Source organism: Ranitomeya variabilis, chromosome 1, assembly GCF_051348905.1.
Source record: "Ranitomeya variabilis isolate aRanVar5 chromosome 1, aRanVar5.hap1, whole genome shotgun sequence".
Lineage (NCBI taxonomy): Eukaryota > Metazoa > Chordata > Amphibia > Anura > Dendrobatidae > Ranitomeya > Ranitomeya variabilis.
The window spans coordinates 141977410-141991369 of record NC_135232.1 but is presented as its reverse complement, the minus strand read 5'-3'; the positions used below and the strand labels follow the sequence as shown (position 1 = coordinate 141991369).

Sequence of the window (13960 nt, the reverse complement as noted above, 5' to 3'; positions counted from 1 at the left end):
GGTAGGGTTTCAGGTAGAATTGGGGAGCTTCCACTGTTCAGGCACATCAGGGGCTCTCCAAACGCGACATGGCGTCCAATCTCAATTCCAGCCAATTCTGCGTTGAAAAAGTAAAACAGTGCTCCTTCCCTTCCGAGCTCTCCCGTGCGTCCAAAAAGGGGTTTACCCCAACATATGGGGTATCAGCGTACTAGGGACAAATTGAACAACAACTTCTGGGGTCCAAGTTCTCTTGTTATCCTTGGGAAAATAAAAATTTGGGGGGCTAAAAATCATTTTTGTGGGAAAAAAAATATGTTTTATTTTCACGGCTCTGCGTTGTAAACTGTAGTGAAACACTTGGGGGTTCAAAGTTCTCACAACACATCTAGATAAGTTCCTTGGGAGGTCTAGTTTCCAATATGGGGTCACTTGTGTGGGGTTTGTACTGTTTGGGTACATCAGGGGCTCTGCAAATGCAACGTGACGCCTGCAGACCAATCCATTTAAGTCTGCATTCCAAATGGCGCTCCTTCCCTTCCGAGCTCTGTCATGCGCCCAAACAGTGGTTCCCCCCCACATAGGGGGTATCAGCGTACTCAGGACAAATTGGACAACAACTTTTAGGGTCCAATTTATCCTGATACCCTTGTGAAAATACAAAACTGGGGGCTAAAAAATCATTTTTGTGAAAAAAAAAATAATTTTTATTTTCACGGCTCTGCGTTATAAACTGTAATGAAACACTTGGGGGTTCAAAGTTCTCACAACACATCTAGATAAGTTCCTTGGGGGGTCTAGTTTCCAATATGGGGTCACTTGTGGGGGGTTTGTACTGTTTGGGTACATCAGGGGCTCTGCAAATGCAACGTGACGCCTGCAGACCAATCCATTTAAGTCTGCATTCCAAATGGCGCTCCTTCCCTTCTGAGCTCTGTCATGCGCCCAAACAGTGGTTCCCCCCCACATAGGGGGTATCAGCGTACTCAGGACAAATTGGACAACAACTTTTAGGGTCCAATTTATCCTGATACCCTTGTGAAAATACAAAACTGGGGGCTAAATTTCATTTTTGTGAAAAAAAAAAAAAAATTATTTTCACGGCTCTGCGTTATAAACTGTAGTGAAACACTTGGGGGTTCAAAGCTCTCAAAACACATCTAGATAAGTTCCTTAGGGGGTCTACTTTCCAAAATGGTGTCACTTGTGGGGGGGTTTAATGTTTAGGCACATCAGGGGCTCTCCAAACGCAACATGGCATCCCATCTTAATTCCAGTCAATTTTGCATTGAAAAGTAAAATAGCGCTTCTTCCCTTCTGAGCTCTGCTATGCGCCCAAACAATGGTTTACACCCACATATGGGGTATCGTCGTACTCAGGACAAATTGCACAACAACTTTTGTGGTCTAATTTCTTCTCTTACCCTTGGGGAAATAAAAAAATGGGGGTGAAAAGATCATTTTTGTGAAAAAATATGATTTTTTATTTTTACGGCTCTGCATTATAAACTTCTGTGAAGCACTTGTTGGGTCAAAGTGCTCACCACACATCTAGATAAGTTCCTCAGGGGGTCTACTTTCCAAAATGGTGTCACTTGTTAGGGGTTTCAATGTTTAGGCACATCAAGGGCTCTCTAAATGCAACATGGCGTCCCATCTCAATTCCAGTCAATTTTGCATTGAAAAGTTAAATGGCGCTCCTTCCCTTCCGAGCTCTGCCCTGCGCCCAAACAATGGTTTACACCCACATATGGGGTATCAGCGTACTCAGGACAAATTGCACAACAATTTTTGGGGTCCAATTTCTTCTCTCACCCTTGGGAAAATAAAAAATTGGGGGTGAAAAGATCATTTTTGTGAAAAAATATGATTTTTTATTTTTACGGCTCTGCATTATAAACTTCTGTAAAGCACTTGTTGGGTCAAAGTGCTCACCACACATCTAGATAAGTTCCTTAGGGGGTCTACTTTCCAAAATGGTGTCACTTGTTAGGGGTTTCAATGTTTAGGCACATCAAGGGCTCTCTAAATGCAACATGGCGTCCCATCTCAATTCCAGTCAATTTTGCATTGAAAAGTCAAATGGCGCTCCTTCCCTTCCGAGCTCTGCCCTGCGCCCAAACAATGGTTTACACCCACATTTGGGGTATCAGCGTACTCAGGACAAATTGCACAACAATTTTTGGGGTCCAATTTCTTCTCTCACCCTTGGGAAAATAAAAAATTGGGGGTGAAAAGATCATTTTTGTGAAAAAATATGATTTTTTATTTTTACGGCTCTGCATTATAAACTTCTGTAAAGCACTTGTTGGGTCAAAGTGCTCACCACACATCTAGATAAGTTCCTTAGGGGGTCTACTTTCCAAAATGGTGTCACTTGTTAGGGGTTTCAATGTTTAGGCACATCAAGGGCTCTCTAAATGCAACATGGCGTCCCATCTCAATTCCAGTCAATTTTGCATTGAAAAGTCAAATGGCGCTCCTTCCCTTCCGAGCTCTGCCCTGCGCCCAAACAATGGTTTACACCCACATATGGGGTATCAGCGTACTCAGGACAAATTGCACAACAATTTTTGGGGTCCAATTTCTTCTCTCACCCTTGGGAAAATAAAAAATTGGGGGTGAAAAGATCATTTTTGTGAAAAAATATGATTTTTTATTTTTACGGCTCTGCATTATAAACTTCTGTAAAGCACTTGTTGGGTCAAAGTGCTCACCACACATCTAGATAAGTTCCTTAGGGGGTCTACTTTCCAAAATGGTGTCACTTGTTAGGGGTTTCAATGTTTAGGCACATCAGGGGCTCTCCAAATGCAACATGGCGTCCCATCTCAATTCCAGTCAATTTTGCATTGAAAAGTCAAATGGCGCTCCTTTGCTTCCAAGCTCTGCCATGCGCCCAAACTGTGGTTTACCCCCACATATGGGGTATCAGCGTACTCAGGACAAATTGTACAACAACTTTTGGGGTCTATTTTCTCCTGTTACCCTTGGTAAAATAAAACAAATTGGAGCTGAAATAAATTTTGTGTGAAAAAAAGTTAAATGTTCATTTTTATTTAAACATTCCAAAAATTCCTGTGAAACACCTGAAGGGTTAATAAACTTCTTGAAAGTGGTTTTGAGTACCTTGAGGGGTGCAGTTTTTAGAATGGTGTCACACTTGGGTATTTTCTATCATATAGACCCCTCAAAATGACTTCAAATGAGATGTGGTCCGTAAAAAAAAATGGTGTTGTAAAAATGAGAAATTGCTGGTCAACTTTTAACCCTTATAACTCCGTCACAAAAAAAAATTTTGGTTCCAAAATTGTGCTGATGTAAAGTAGACATGTGGGAAATGTTATTTATTAAGTATTTTGTGTGACATATGTCTGTGATTTAAGGGCATAAAAATTCAAAGTTGGAAAATTGCGAAATTTTCAAAATTTTCGCCAAATATTCGTTTTTTTCACAAATAAACGCAAGTTATATCGAAGAAATTTTACCACTAACATGAAGTACAATATGTCACGAGAAAACAATGTCAGAATCGCCAAGATCCGTTGAAGCGTTCCAGAGTTATAACCTCATAAAGGGACAGTGGTCAGAATTGTAAAAATTGGCCCGGTCATTAACGTGCAAACCACCCTCGGGGCTTAAGGGGTTAAAGATAAATTCTTTTAATTACCGTATTTTTCGGACTATAAGACGCACCGGACGATAAGACGCACCCCAAATTTTCATAATAAAAATAAGGAAAAAAAAAAATGTTTCAAATGGGGGTACGTCTTACAGTCCGAATTCAGCTTACCAGTGAAGGGCTCGCCACAGGTGGAGAAGTGGTCACAGGGGCCTTTCGGTGGTCCAGGCTGGTGCGTTGGCCTCCAGGAAATCCCATCCCAGGCTGGTGCTCTGTGCTTGGGCAGGGGTGGAGGCTCTGTGTCCGGGGCAGGGGCTGGGCTCCGGGGCACAGGCTGGGCTCCGGGGCACAAGCTGTGCTGCGGGCAGTGGCTGGGCTCTGGGGCACAGGCTGGGCTCTGGGGCACAGGCTGGGCTCTGGGGCACAGGCTGGGCTCTGGGGCACAGGCTGGGCTCTGGGGGCACAGGCTGGGCTCTGGGGCACAAGCTGTGCTGACGGCAGTGGCTGGGCTCTGGGGGCACAGGCTGGGCTCTGGGGGCACAGGCTGGGCTCTGGGGGCACAGGCTGGGCTCTGGGGGCACAGGCTGGGCTCTGGGGCACAGGCTGTGCTGCCAGCAGTGGCTGGGCTCTGGGGCACATGCTGTGCTGCGGGGCTGTGGCAGCGGCTCTCTGGGCTCAGTGGGGGCTCCGACGGCATATACTTACAAATTATGCGGCAGCAGCAGCGGCGGCGGTCCCGATGCAGCCATGCTGGTGCAGCTGTGGACGTGCTGCGGGCAGGGACTGTGCTGCAGGCAGGGGCTGTGCTGTGGGGCTGTGGCAGCGGCTCTCTAGGCTCAGTGGGGGCTCCGACGGCATTTCTTCAAAGCCCGGAGGCCCCCCGCTCATCCGACATGTTGCGGTGGCCTCCGAGAACATAGGCGCCAGGAAAATGGCCGCCGGGCCGGCGCATGCTCAGATTCAGATCTCGTTGACGAGATTTGAATCTGAGCGTGCGCCGGCCCGGCGGCCATTATCCTGGCGCCTATGTTCTCGGAGGCCACCGCAACATGTCGGATGAGCGGGGGGCCTCCGGGCTTTGAAGAAATGCCGTCGGAGCCCCCACTGAGCCTAGAGAGCCGCTGCCACAGCCCCACAGCACAGCTCCTGCCTGCAGCACAGTCCCTGCCCGCAGCACGTCCACAGCTGCACCAGCATGGCTGCATCGGGACCGCCGCCGCTGCTGCTGCCGCATAATTTGTAAGTATATTCCGACTACAAGACGCACCCCCATTTTCCCCTTACATTTTTGGGGAAAAAAGTGCGTCTTGTAGTCCGAAAAATACGGTAGGTAAAAGGTTATTGCTGCCATGAAGTAACTTTATCTTGTTGTTCACAAGCCTGTTATTCAACTAGGCTATGGTTCATAATTGGTATAAAGACCTTGAGTCTTCTGACTCGAGCCAGATAAGGGACTCGGGGGTGTATCGCTATCCACCTGTTAGTATATCGTTTTTATGCCAAAAAGACACGACCATATATGTAGTTTCCGGTTTTTCTGTATTCTCATGGGTTAAGTTTTTCCTGCATTCTTATAGGTTAAGAACTGTGAGCGTGTTCTTATGCTGATTGGTTGAAGTATAATTTCTATGATTATGAAAAGCGATACACAATAAAACGGGGGCCAGAGATCTGCTCGATCCCCCATACAGAGGCACACGTTTCCGACTGGTCATTCTCAGTTGCCGGCAAAGCCATGTAGATTAATTTGGAAATCACTGAGTTAACCGTGAAGGATCAATTTAGATCCTCCCTCAACAAGATAACGAATAATGTTCTGTGTAAAAATATGTTTTCGAAACCATAGGGAGACTAGGGAGTAAAACACTCCGACGCTTAACCCATATATGGAGAATCCGCCTCCGACATAAGAATGCATAAAAAGTGTGTGTAAGCTTAATAAACTAGAGATATTTCAGATACAGCCCTGGTGTACTGTGTCTTATCTCTCCGGTGCCGTGACGTCATCTCTACAGTGGACTCATCAGAGAGTAGGTCGAGACCTGCAACAACAATTCTGGCTGCCCGAACAGGGACCTGAGTGCTTCACCTGAGACCCGGCCGACTCCATAAATGGACCAGGGGACTTCCCGGGACTAGTGGCATCACACAGCGCTGGGGTAAGAATACTGATTATATTCTGCCTACGTCATTCCACTTGTGGACGGGTTTTCCCCTGCTTCTAGTTGACCGGGACCAGGTAAGATCACGGGCTTTGCCCGGCTCAGGTACCCTTGAACCCAGATGTTAACCCTCATTGTGTGGTTACTGATGACTCCACTGTTTGACTAAAATGATCGACTCTTTGTATGTTGTGCTTGTGGAGTGTTTGTTGTTTATCTGTTCATATACCTGTGTTATCAATCTTGGAAGCAAGCTAATACAGTAACCTGTAAGCACAGTAAACCTATAGTTTAGGTTTAGGACTAAGGCAGGAGGACATAGCCTACTCTAGGTGAGGAGGAAAGGTCCGTCTGATAAGTTTTCAGCCTGCACGTATACTAGCAATAGAATTGGGAACTAAGTACAGGGTTCCATAGTGCTAGAGAATTAGTCCAGAGAATAGTCCAGAAGGGAAGGAATCCCAGAAGCAGGTTAGTGTGCTCTTGAAGGCAGGAGGCTTCCACCCCTCAGGGGAATTAGATTCAGGTAAATGGCATGACTTCATGAAAACCCACACGGTGCAACTGACAGTGGACCTCCGACTTACCATGTTGCTAGTAGGTATCAGCCATGGTCTCCCACAGAACAGATGTCTTTGACTGCCCAGCTGCCAGACATTAACCAATGACCTATGACTTTTGCCAGACAGTGTGGGGTGATACAGCACATTTACCAGGCAACCAGACAGGACGTGCAACAGTTAGTGCGTTCAGCCCTGGGGGAAGCACCTTCCACCCGACTGACAGCAGAGACATTTAAAATGTACCCAGGGGGAAATGGTCCCCAAGACGGAGAACCTAACAATACCAGGTCAGGGTCTGACTTTCTTGAAGCACTAGAAAAAGCCTGTAAGATTAGACAGGAGGAAGTATCGGTGCATTTAGAAAACTGTATACAGGACCCGAAGGAGCTCCCCATTGATTATTTCTACAGGTTGCAACAACGATGGTCTGATATGGGTTATGGTGAAGATGATAGAACTGCGACACGTTTGTTAAGTCATGCATATATGCAAGGGATTGATAAGTATGTGCAGCGCCCCAGAGTCCTGGTCGTTGCAGTACTGATGCTCCGCCGCTAAGGGGGGGCTATGGTACATCTGATGGCACTGAAGGAGTTCATCTGACCAGGTATCACAGTCACCAATACACTTCACAGTCTGGCCTCCAGGGGGAGCTAAGGGTTCTATGTATTAGGCCACTCCTCACAATCTGGTAAAACTGGGGGTTAGGCAGAAAGTTAGACAGAAGCTGACTGGGTTGGAACCAGGCAACACCTTGTGGCAGAGGGTGTTGTAGGGGAAGATTCAGAGGGGTCCCTGTCAGGGGTGGGATCCTGACAGAGGCCTAGCAACCAGAGAGAACGTTACGGGACCGCTCCTGCACTATATAGCGGCGGTATCCCAAGAAAGGACAAGAAGCGAGGTTTATTGTGCTGAGTGAGAAATGAGATCAACGCAACAAGGAGAATACCAGTAGGAGTCGTGCTGTAAGACGAGGCAACATCCTACTGAGGCGCATAACCGGTGGCCGGAACGCCGAGGAAGTATAGAGCTCCAGGCCAAACTTCAAACCTACAGCAGGACAGTCAGTTATAGGCGGGCTGTCTCACCCAATTGACCCAGGAAGACACAGGGGGGGTAACAACAGGAGTGGGGCGACGCTAGAGTCCCGGAAGAGCTCCGAGCCTCCCCGTCATACGGGTGCGTCCTAACCATAAGATCTGGGGGACGTGGAAGAACATCAGAATCGAGTTGTGAGGGAACACGAGAAACAGACACAACAGTTGTGGGGACTATCCCGTAAGCACAGCAGGGGAGGACCACAACACACAAGCGCTAGAAGGTAGGCACAGATTTCCACCTGCAAAGGGAGCTCTGGATGTGCCATCGGAACGGCCAGGCTTGCGCAGCCCGGTTAACCGTATTCCGGATTGAGGATCCTGAAGCCTTCAGTAAAGAGGTAAAGAGACTGCAACCTGGTGTCCTCGTTATTTACTGCAACCTGCACCGCACCACCACAACATCATCACCATCACGCACACCTATTATTGGGCGCCCCTCAGCAGGGTCACGGACCGGGTCTAGCCACCGTGACAACCCCAGAGCAGAGACTCAGAGGCCCGGTACCGGGTACCCTCGGCCCTGCGGCAGTGGGGGCGCTACATATGTGAGAGAGAAGGTGATGGCAAGTAGACCAGATTGGAGATCCTGCCCCCCAGGCAATCTTGCTAAGATTGCACATGGAGTCAGTTTGGACTCGCAGAAGTAGAAAACTAAGGTTCACTTTCAGAGGAGTGGACCCTCACAGAGAAGTGGAGGACGTGGAGGACCCACTACCGGTCCTAGATTGTGTTACGGATGTAAGAAACTAGGACATTTTAGGAAAGATTGTCGTACAAACCCATACCCAGATAAGGTTCCCACCCCTGCTACCCCCCAGACCGACGAATAGGTAACTGGCACCCTGCAACTGTGTCCTCTAGTCACTCTAACTCCCACCCCGACTGTACAGTACAGGTGAGCCTGCCAGGAGGAACTACAGCTGACTTTCAGGTTGACACAGGAGCTGACAACTCAGTTATCATGCTTTCAGACTGTCCATTACCCTTTCGTGACACCACCGACTTTGTCATGGTCATACCTTTCAATGCGCCGACCCAGACCTTGGGACTGACATAACCCATTCCCCTCTCCATTTGTGGGAAGACCATTCTGACTCAGTTAATGGTAGCCCCCAGGAGACAAAGTAATTTGCTAGGTGCTGACGTTTTACAGAAACTACAGGCGGTTATTACTTACCATGATGACGGAACAGTGACTATGACCCCTCAACTTAAACCCAGTACCCTCTGCAAGATTATGGCCCTGGATGCAGCTGCAAGTACTGCAGAAAGTGATCCGTTCACTGCACCTGCCTTGGATCAACTCCCCACTGATCTGTGGGCAAAAGGAAAAACTGATGTGGGAAAACTAAAAGTTCCTCCCATAATAGTTAAATTGAAACCAGGGGCAGCACCACCCCTATTGCGTCAATACCCCTTGAGTGCTGCTCAGGAGGCTGCAATAGACACACAGTTACAAAAATTGCTGGAGTCAGGGGTTGTTGTGCCTACACAGTCTGTTTGCAACACTCCCCTGTATCCAGTAAAGAAGAAGGTTAGGCCTGGGGAGCCGGTGAATTATAGAATGGTCCATGACCTCAGAGCAGTCAATGCCGCAACAGAACTGCTTGCTCCTTTGGTTCCTGACCCACACACCTTGTTAGCACATATTCCTGTTAACAGTATTTGTTTTTCAGTGATTGACTTAGCAAATGCCTTTTTCAGTGTTCCATTGCACCCAGATTGTCAGTATCTTTTTGCTTTTACTTTCCGCAACAAGCAGTATACTTGGACTGTCCTACCACAAGGAGCCCAGAATTCCCCTACTATCTTCTCACAGTGCATGGCACAAGTCCTACAAGGCTGGGATGTTAAAGGAGTAGTTCTCATTCAGTATGTTGATGACCTATTGCTGTGTGCTCCTTCTCGTTCTCTGTGTAAAATGGCCACGATCTCTTTACTCTTTTTTCTCCATGAACAGGGGTGCAAAGTATCCAAACAAAAATTACGGTTTTTCTTAAGTACTGTTGTGTTTCTAGGACATTGTCTCTCTCCAGGGAAAAAGCACCTCACCCCCTGAGCGAAAACAGGTTATCATGGACATGCAGCCCCTACGGAATTTAAAGGGCCTCCGTGTGTTTCTAGGACTAACTTCCTACTGTCGTCCTTGGATTCGTTCTGCCTCCATCTTAATGCAACCTCTATAAGACTGTATGCAACCTGTCCCCTTCTGCCTTACACCAGAGGCACTTGACTGTTTTTACTCTCTGAAATTATGCATTGTTTCTTCTCCAGCTTTGGGCATCCCCAATTATGCCCTTCCTTTTTAACCTCTTTCTTCATGAAAATGCAGGACATGCTACGGGTGTGCTGACTCAGCTTCATGGAGACAGACAGAGACCTGTTGCTTATTACAGCGGCCGCTTGGATACAGTGGCAAGAGGAAGTCCCTCCTGTGTTCGGGCTGTGTTGTCTGTCCAGCTGTTGCTACACAAGTCTTTAGAGATTGTTTTGGATCACCCACTGACGGTCCATACCCCACATGATGTACATAGTATCCTTAACCAAGTACAACCTGGCCACCTGTCCATGGTCAGACAGCTGCGTCTTCAGTGTGCTATTCTCATGCCTACTAATGTGACTTTGAAAAGGTGCACTGTCCTAAACCCCGCTACTCTTCTCCCAGTTCCTATGGATCCAAATGGGGGAGGGGTAGGTGACATGGAAAAGGACACTCTTTTTTCTTTCTAGAATGGATCCAGAGGAACAAAATCAGGTTTCCAAACCACATGATTGTCTAGAATTGATGTCTCAGGAAACGGCTGGTCTCCCTACTGTCTCCAGTGTGCCCATACATAATGCTGATTTTGAGCTTTTTGTAGATGGATCCCGTCACCAAGATGACCAAGGACGCTTCTGTACCGGATATGCTGTGGTCTCAGAACATGAGGTAATCAAGGCAGAGTCAATGCCAGCTCATATGTCTGCACAAGAAGCAGAGCTCAAGGCGCTCACAGAAGCGTGCAAACTAGCAGAAGGTAAGACTGTAAATATCTACACTGACTCCAGGTATGCCTTTGGCATTGCACACGATTATGGGCCTATCTGGAGAGCCAGGGCTTTCCTGACAGCAAATGGCCACCCCATTAAACATGCTGAGGCAGTCCAGCAACTTATGAATGCACTACAGCTTCCCACCCAAGCAGGCATCATAAAGGTAAAGGCACATACCAAAGGCACTGATGGACAGACAAAGGGTAACGCACTGGCAGACCAGGCTGCCAACAAAGCAGCAAGCCCTCCTGTAGCCTCTAAAGTACGTCACCTGGACACCCCACCATCTCCACTTGTGTCAAAAGACATCTTAGCCCGGTTACAAGAACAGGCAAGTAAGGAGGAGAAAGATAGGTGGCAAAAGATAGGAGCTTGCTCTGATACCGTCACTGGACTATGGGGGAGGGGTGAAAAGGTCTGCCTACCACAGGTACTGTACCCAATGATGGCACAGGTTCTGCACGGGAATGTGCACCACTCGCAGACGGCCATGTGTGACACCCTGCAGAAACAATGGATTGCCCCCGGGTTTTCCACCTGCGCAGAAAGGCAGGTACAGAGCTGCATGATATGTGCCACACATAATCAGGGTAGGACAGTGAAAACTCCATCCAAACACACTCCCCGGCCCCTTTACCCATTCCAGAGACTGCAGATTGATTATATTCAGTTGCCTAGGGTAGGGACGTATGAGTATGTGTTGGTCTGCATTGATTTATTTTCAGGTTGGCCAGAAGCCTACCCAGTTGCCAAAGCTACGGCAAAGACAACGGCAAAGAAACTGATGGCTGAGATCATATGCAGGTATGGAGTTCCTGAAGTCATTGAAAGCGATCGGGGTTCCCATTTTACTGGAGAGATCATGTCAGAAGTAATGGCAGCACTGGGGGTAAGTCAAGCATTGCATACTCCATACCATCCACAGAGCAGTGGAAAAGTGGAGAGACTAAATGGAACTCTTAAGCTTAAAATCCAGAAGGCAATAGCAGAGACTGGTAAACCATGGACAGAATGCCTTCCTCTGGCTTTGTTTTCAGTAAGATATACCCCAAACAGGAAGACAGGACTGTCACCGTATGAGATTCTGTTTGGCAGGGGCCCCAATCTTGGATGTTTCTTTCCACAACAGTTGCAGCTCAAGTACCAGGACTTGACTAGCTATATGCAGGCCTTACATGGTCACCTTGCCAAAGTGCATTTAACTGTCTTCAGTTCTCTTCCAGACCCAGACAAGGTTCCTGGATACCATCCCTTGGAGCCAGGAGACTGGGTAGTGATAAAGCGGCACGTCCGGAAGAGCCTGGAACCAAGATTTGACGACCATACCAAGTGCTCCTGACCACAGCCACAGCTGTCAAGCTCAAAGGAAAACCTAGTTGGATCCACGCATCACACTGCAAGCGAATTAAAGAACCCGACAGCCAATTGGTTTAAGGGGATCGGGGGCTGGGTAGCTGGGATTTTACAAAGCTTATTGCATATAGTTGCGATTGTCCTTATTGCATATATAGTGTTCAAAATAGTTTTTAAGTGTATTTTTGTATGTGCTTGGAGATCTGTGTTTTGTTTAAAGCAACAATATTGTTTTGCAGTAGAAAGAAATATTGTAAGTTGAAGTTGGAAGTTGAAGGTGAAATATGGTGCCTAGTTTTAGAAGGAAACTTGTAAGTGATTGTTTGGTTATCAGTGTGATTGAAAGATTGGTAAAAGATTTATCTGCTTCAAGTTGAGTGGTTGATATATAGCAAATTGAGGATCAACAGAGGAAGTGAATTCTGATTGTTTTTGTCACGTTGAAAAAAGGAAAGTTGTCTATTACTATGACAAAAAACTGGATGTTTTGTGGTGCAAGAAGGAACTGAGAAAGTGACTGAGATTAATGTGTCGGGAAAGCAAATAATTAATTTGGGACAGGGAGTCTCCCTGCTAGATAATCAGCTTCCGTAGAAGAAGAAGAAGACTTTGAATTTGTGTGATGAATCTGATATTGTTAGCCCAAAGACGGAGAAAGAAATCTGTCAGGAATGCAGGAAAAATATCCTCAATCATTGGTTTTTCTAAGGTGTTCTGGCACGTGAATTGTGATGAAGGTTTTGTAGAAATTAATTGAGTCTGAGAACTGCGGGATCGGGATTCCGTTTCTGTGTGAAATTTCTAAAATACCTGATGAAAGGGGTGAGTCAAATATCTGCACCATTGCTTTCTTCTGTGTTGAGGAATGCTGTGATTTTCTTATCTCTGCTGTGTCTCTGGTATGGAGGGGGCACGTAGCTGCATTCCAGTTTTCTCTATATTTTCTGTCCTTGGTGTAGTACGCGCTGGGAAATTCTGCACTCACACAGCTGATGATGATATATACTAACAAATCCTACGGCCAGGAAACAGTACAGCCTATTCAGAATAGTGAATAAAATGGGGGAAATTGTTATAGCAGGATCCATTTTATCTTGCTTGCCACCATTTTGTATAAGTATTACTAAAAGGTCAGGAAAACAAGACATAATTCACTATTCTTCATTGTGCTGTTATTGCTGATTCCTAAGAACTAATTGTAGCAGGGAATGTCCTTGGTAAGATAACGAATAATGTTCTGTGTAAAAATATGTTTTCGAAACCATAGGGAGACTAGGGAGTAAAACACTCCGATACTTAGCCCATATATGGAGAATCCGCCTCCGACATAAGAATGCATAAAAAGTGTGTGTAAGCTTAATAAACTAGAGATATTTCAGATACAGCCCTGGTGTACTGTGTCTTATCTCTTCGGTGCCGTGACATCATCTCTACAGTGGACTCATCAGAGAGTAGGTCGAGACCTGCGACAACATTGGCTGTAAGCCATAATTATCAACATTAACAGAAATAAACACTTGGAATAGATCACTCTGTTTGTAATGACTCTATGTAATATATGAGTTTCTCTTTTTGTATTGAAGAACTGAAATAAATTACCATACGTCCATGGAAGAAGCAACTGCCAGACTCACTCATGTCTCCGTTCACCACCGCAGGTATCCTCTTCCGGCTAGGTGTGGAGAAAAGAGGGCTTGGCTCCGGTTCTTGACTGACGTCATCTGGGCTCTGGGTCTTGACTGGCACAGGTATGGGATTCGGGCCTTGATTGGTGTAGTCTGGACTCTGAGTCTGATCTGGTGTCGCTTGCGTCCTGTTGGCAAGCGGAGAGCAACCCGCTGGTGCACGCTTCCTGCTGAGGTATGTAACTAGCTGTGCCATCTTCTCCTGTACACGTCTGGACCGCTCTCTCCTTTGGTGCTAAAACCAGCTCTGAGTGCAGATCTTTTATACTGAGTAACTCCATCATCATTGGCACCTGACTAGGTGTTACATCCAAACTTGTCCTCCCTGGAATTCTTCTTCTTTAGGTTAGTTCCACTTGGTACAGTCTGAATGGAAGATGGCAACCTTTTTGTACTAACGATACACACACCAGGGTTTTTCAGGAATATTGTCACCTCCTCTTACATTTAGACACTTTTGTTT

General features: G+C 46.6%; 1 protein-coding gene across 2 annotated transcripts in view; it reads right to left on the bottom strand.

Moving 5' to 3' along the window:
* Positions 1–13451, bottom strand: part of RHOBTB3 (Rho related BTB domain containing 3) — a 178886-nt gene extending 165435 nt beyond the window's left edge. Inside the window, exon 1 of one of the 2 annotated variants that reach the window (XM_077289428.1) lies at positions 13412–13451. In XM_077289428.1, coding sequence (XP_077145543.1) covers positions 13412–13422 — 11 coding nt within the window. In that variant the 5' untranslated portion in view covers positions 13423–13451. The remainder of the gene's footprint in view (positions 1–13411) is intronic. The other variant, XM_077289399.1, reaches the window with a different exon arrangement.
* Between the last annotated feature and the right edge of the window lie 509 nt (positions 13452–13960).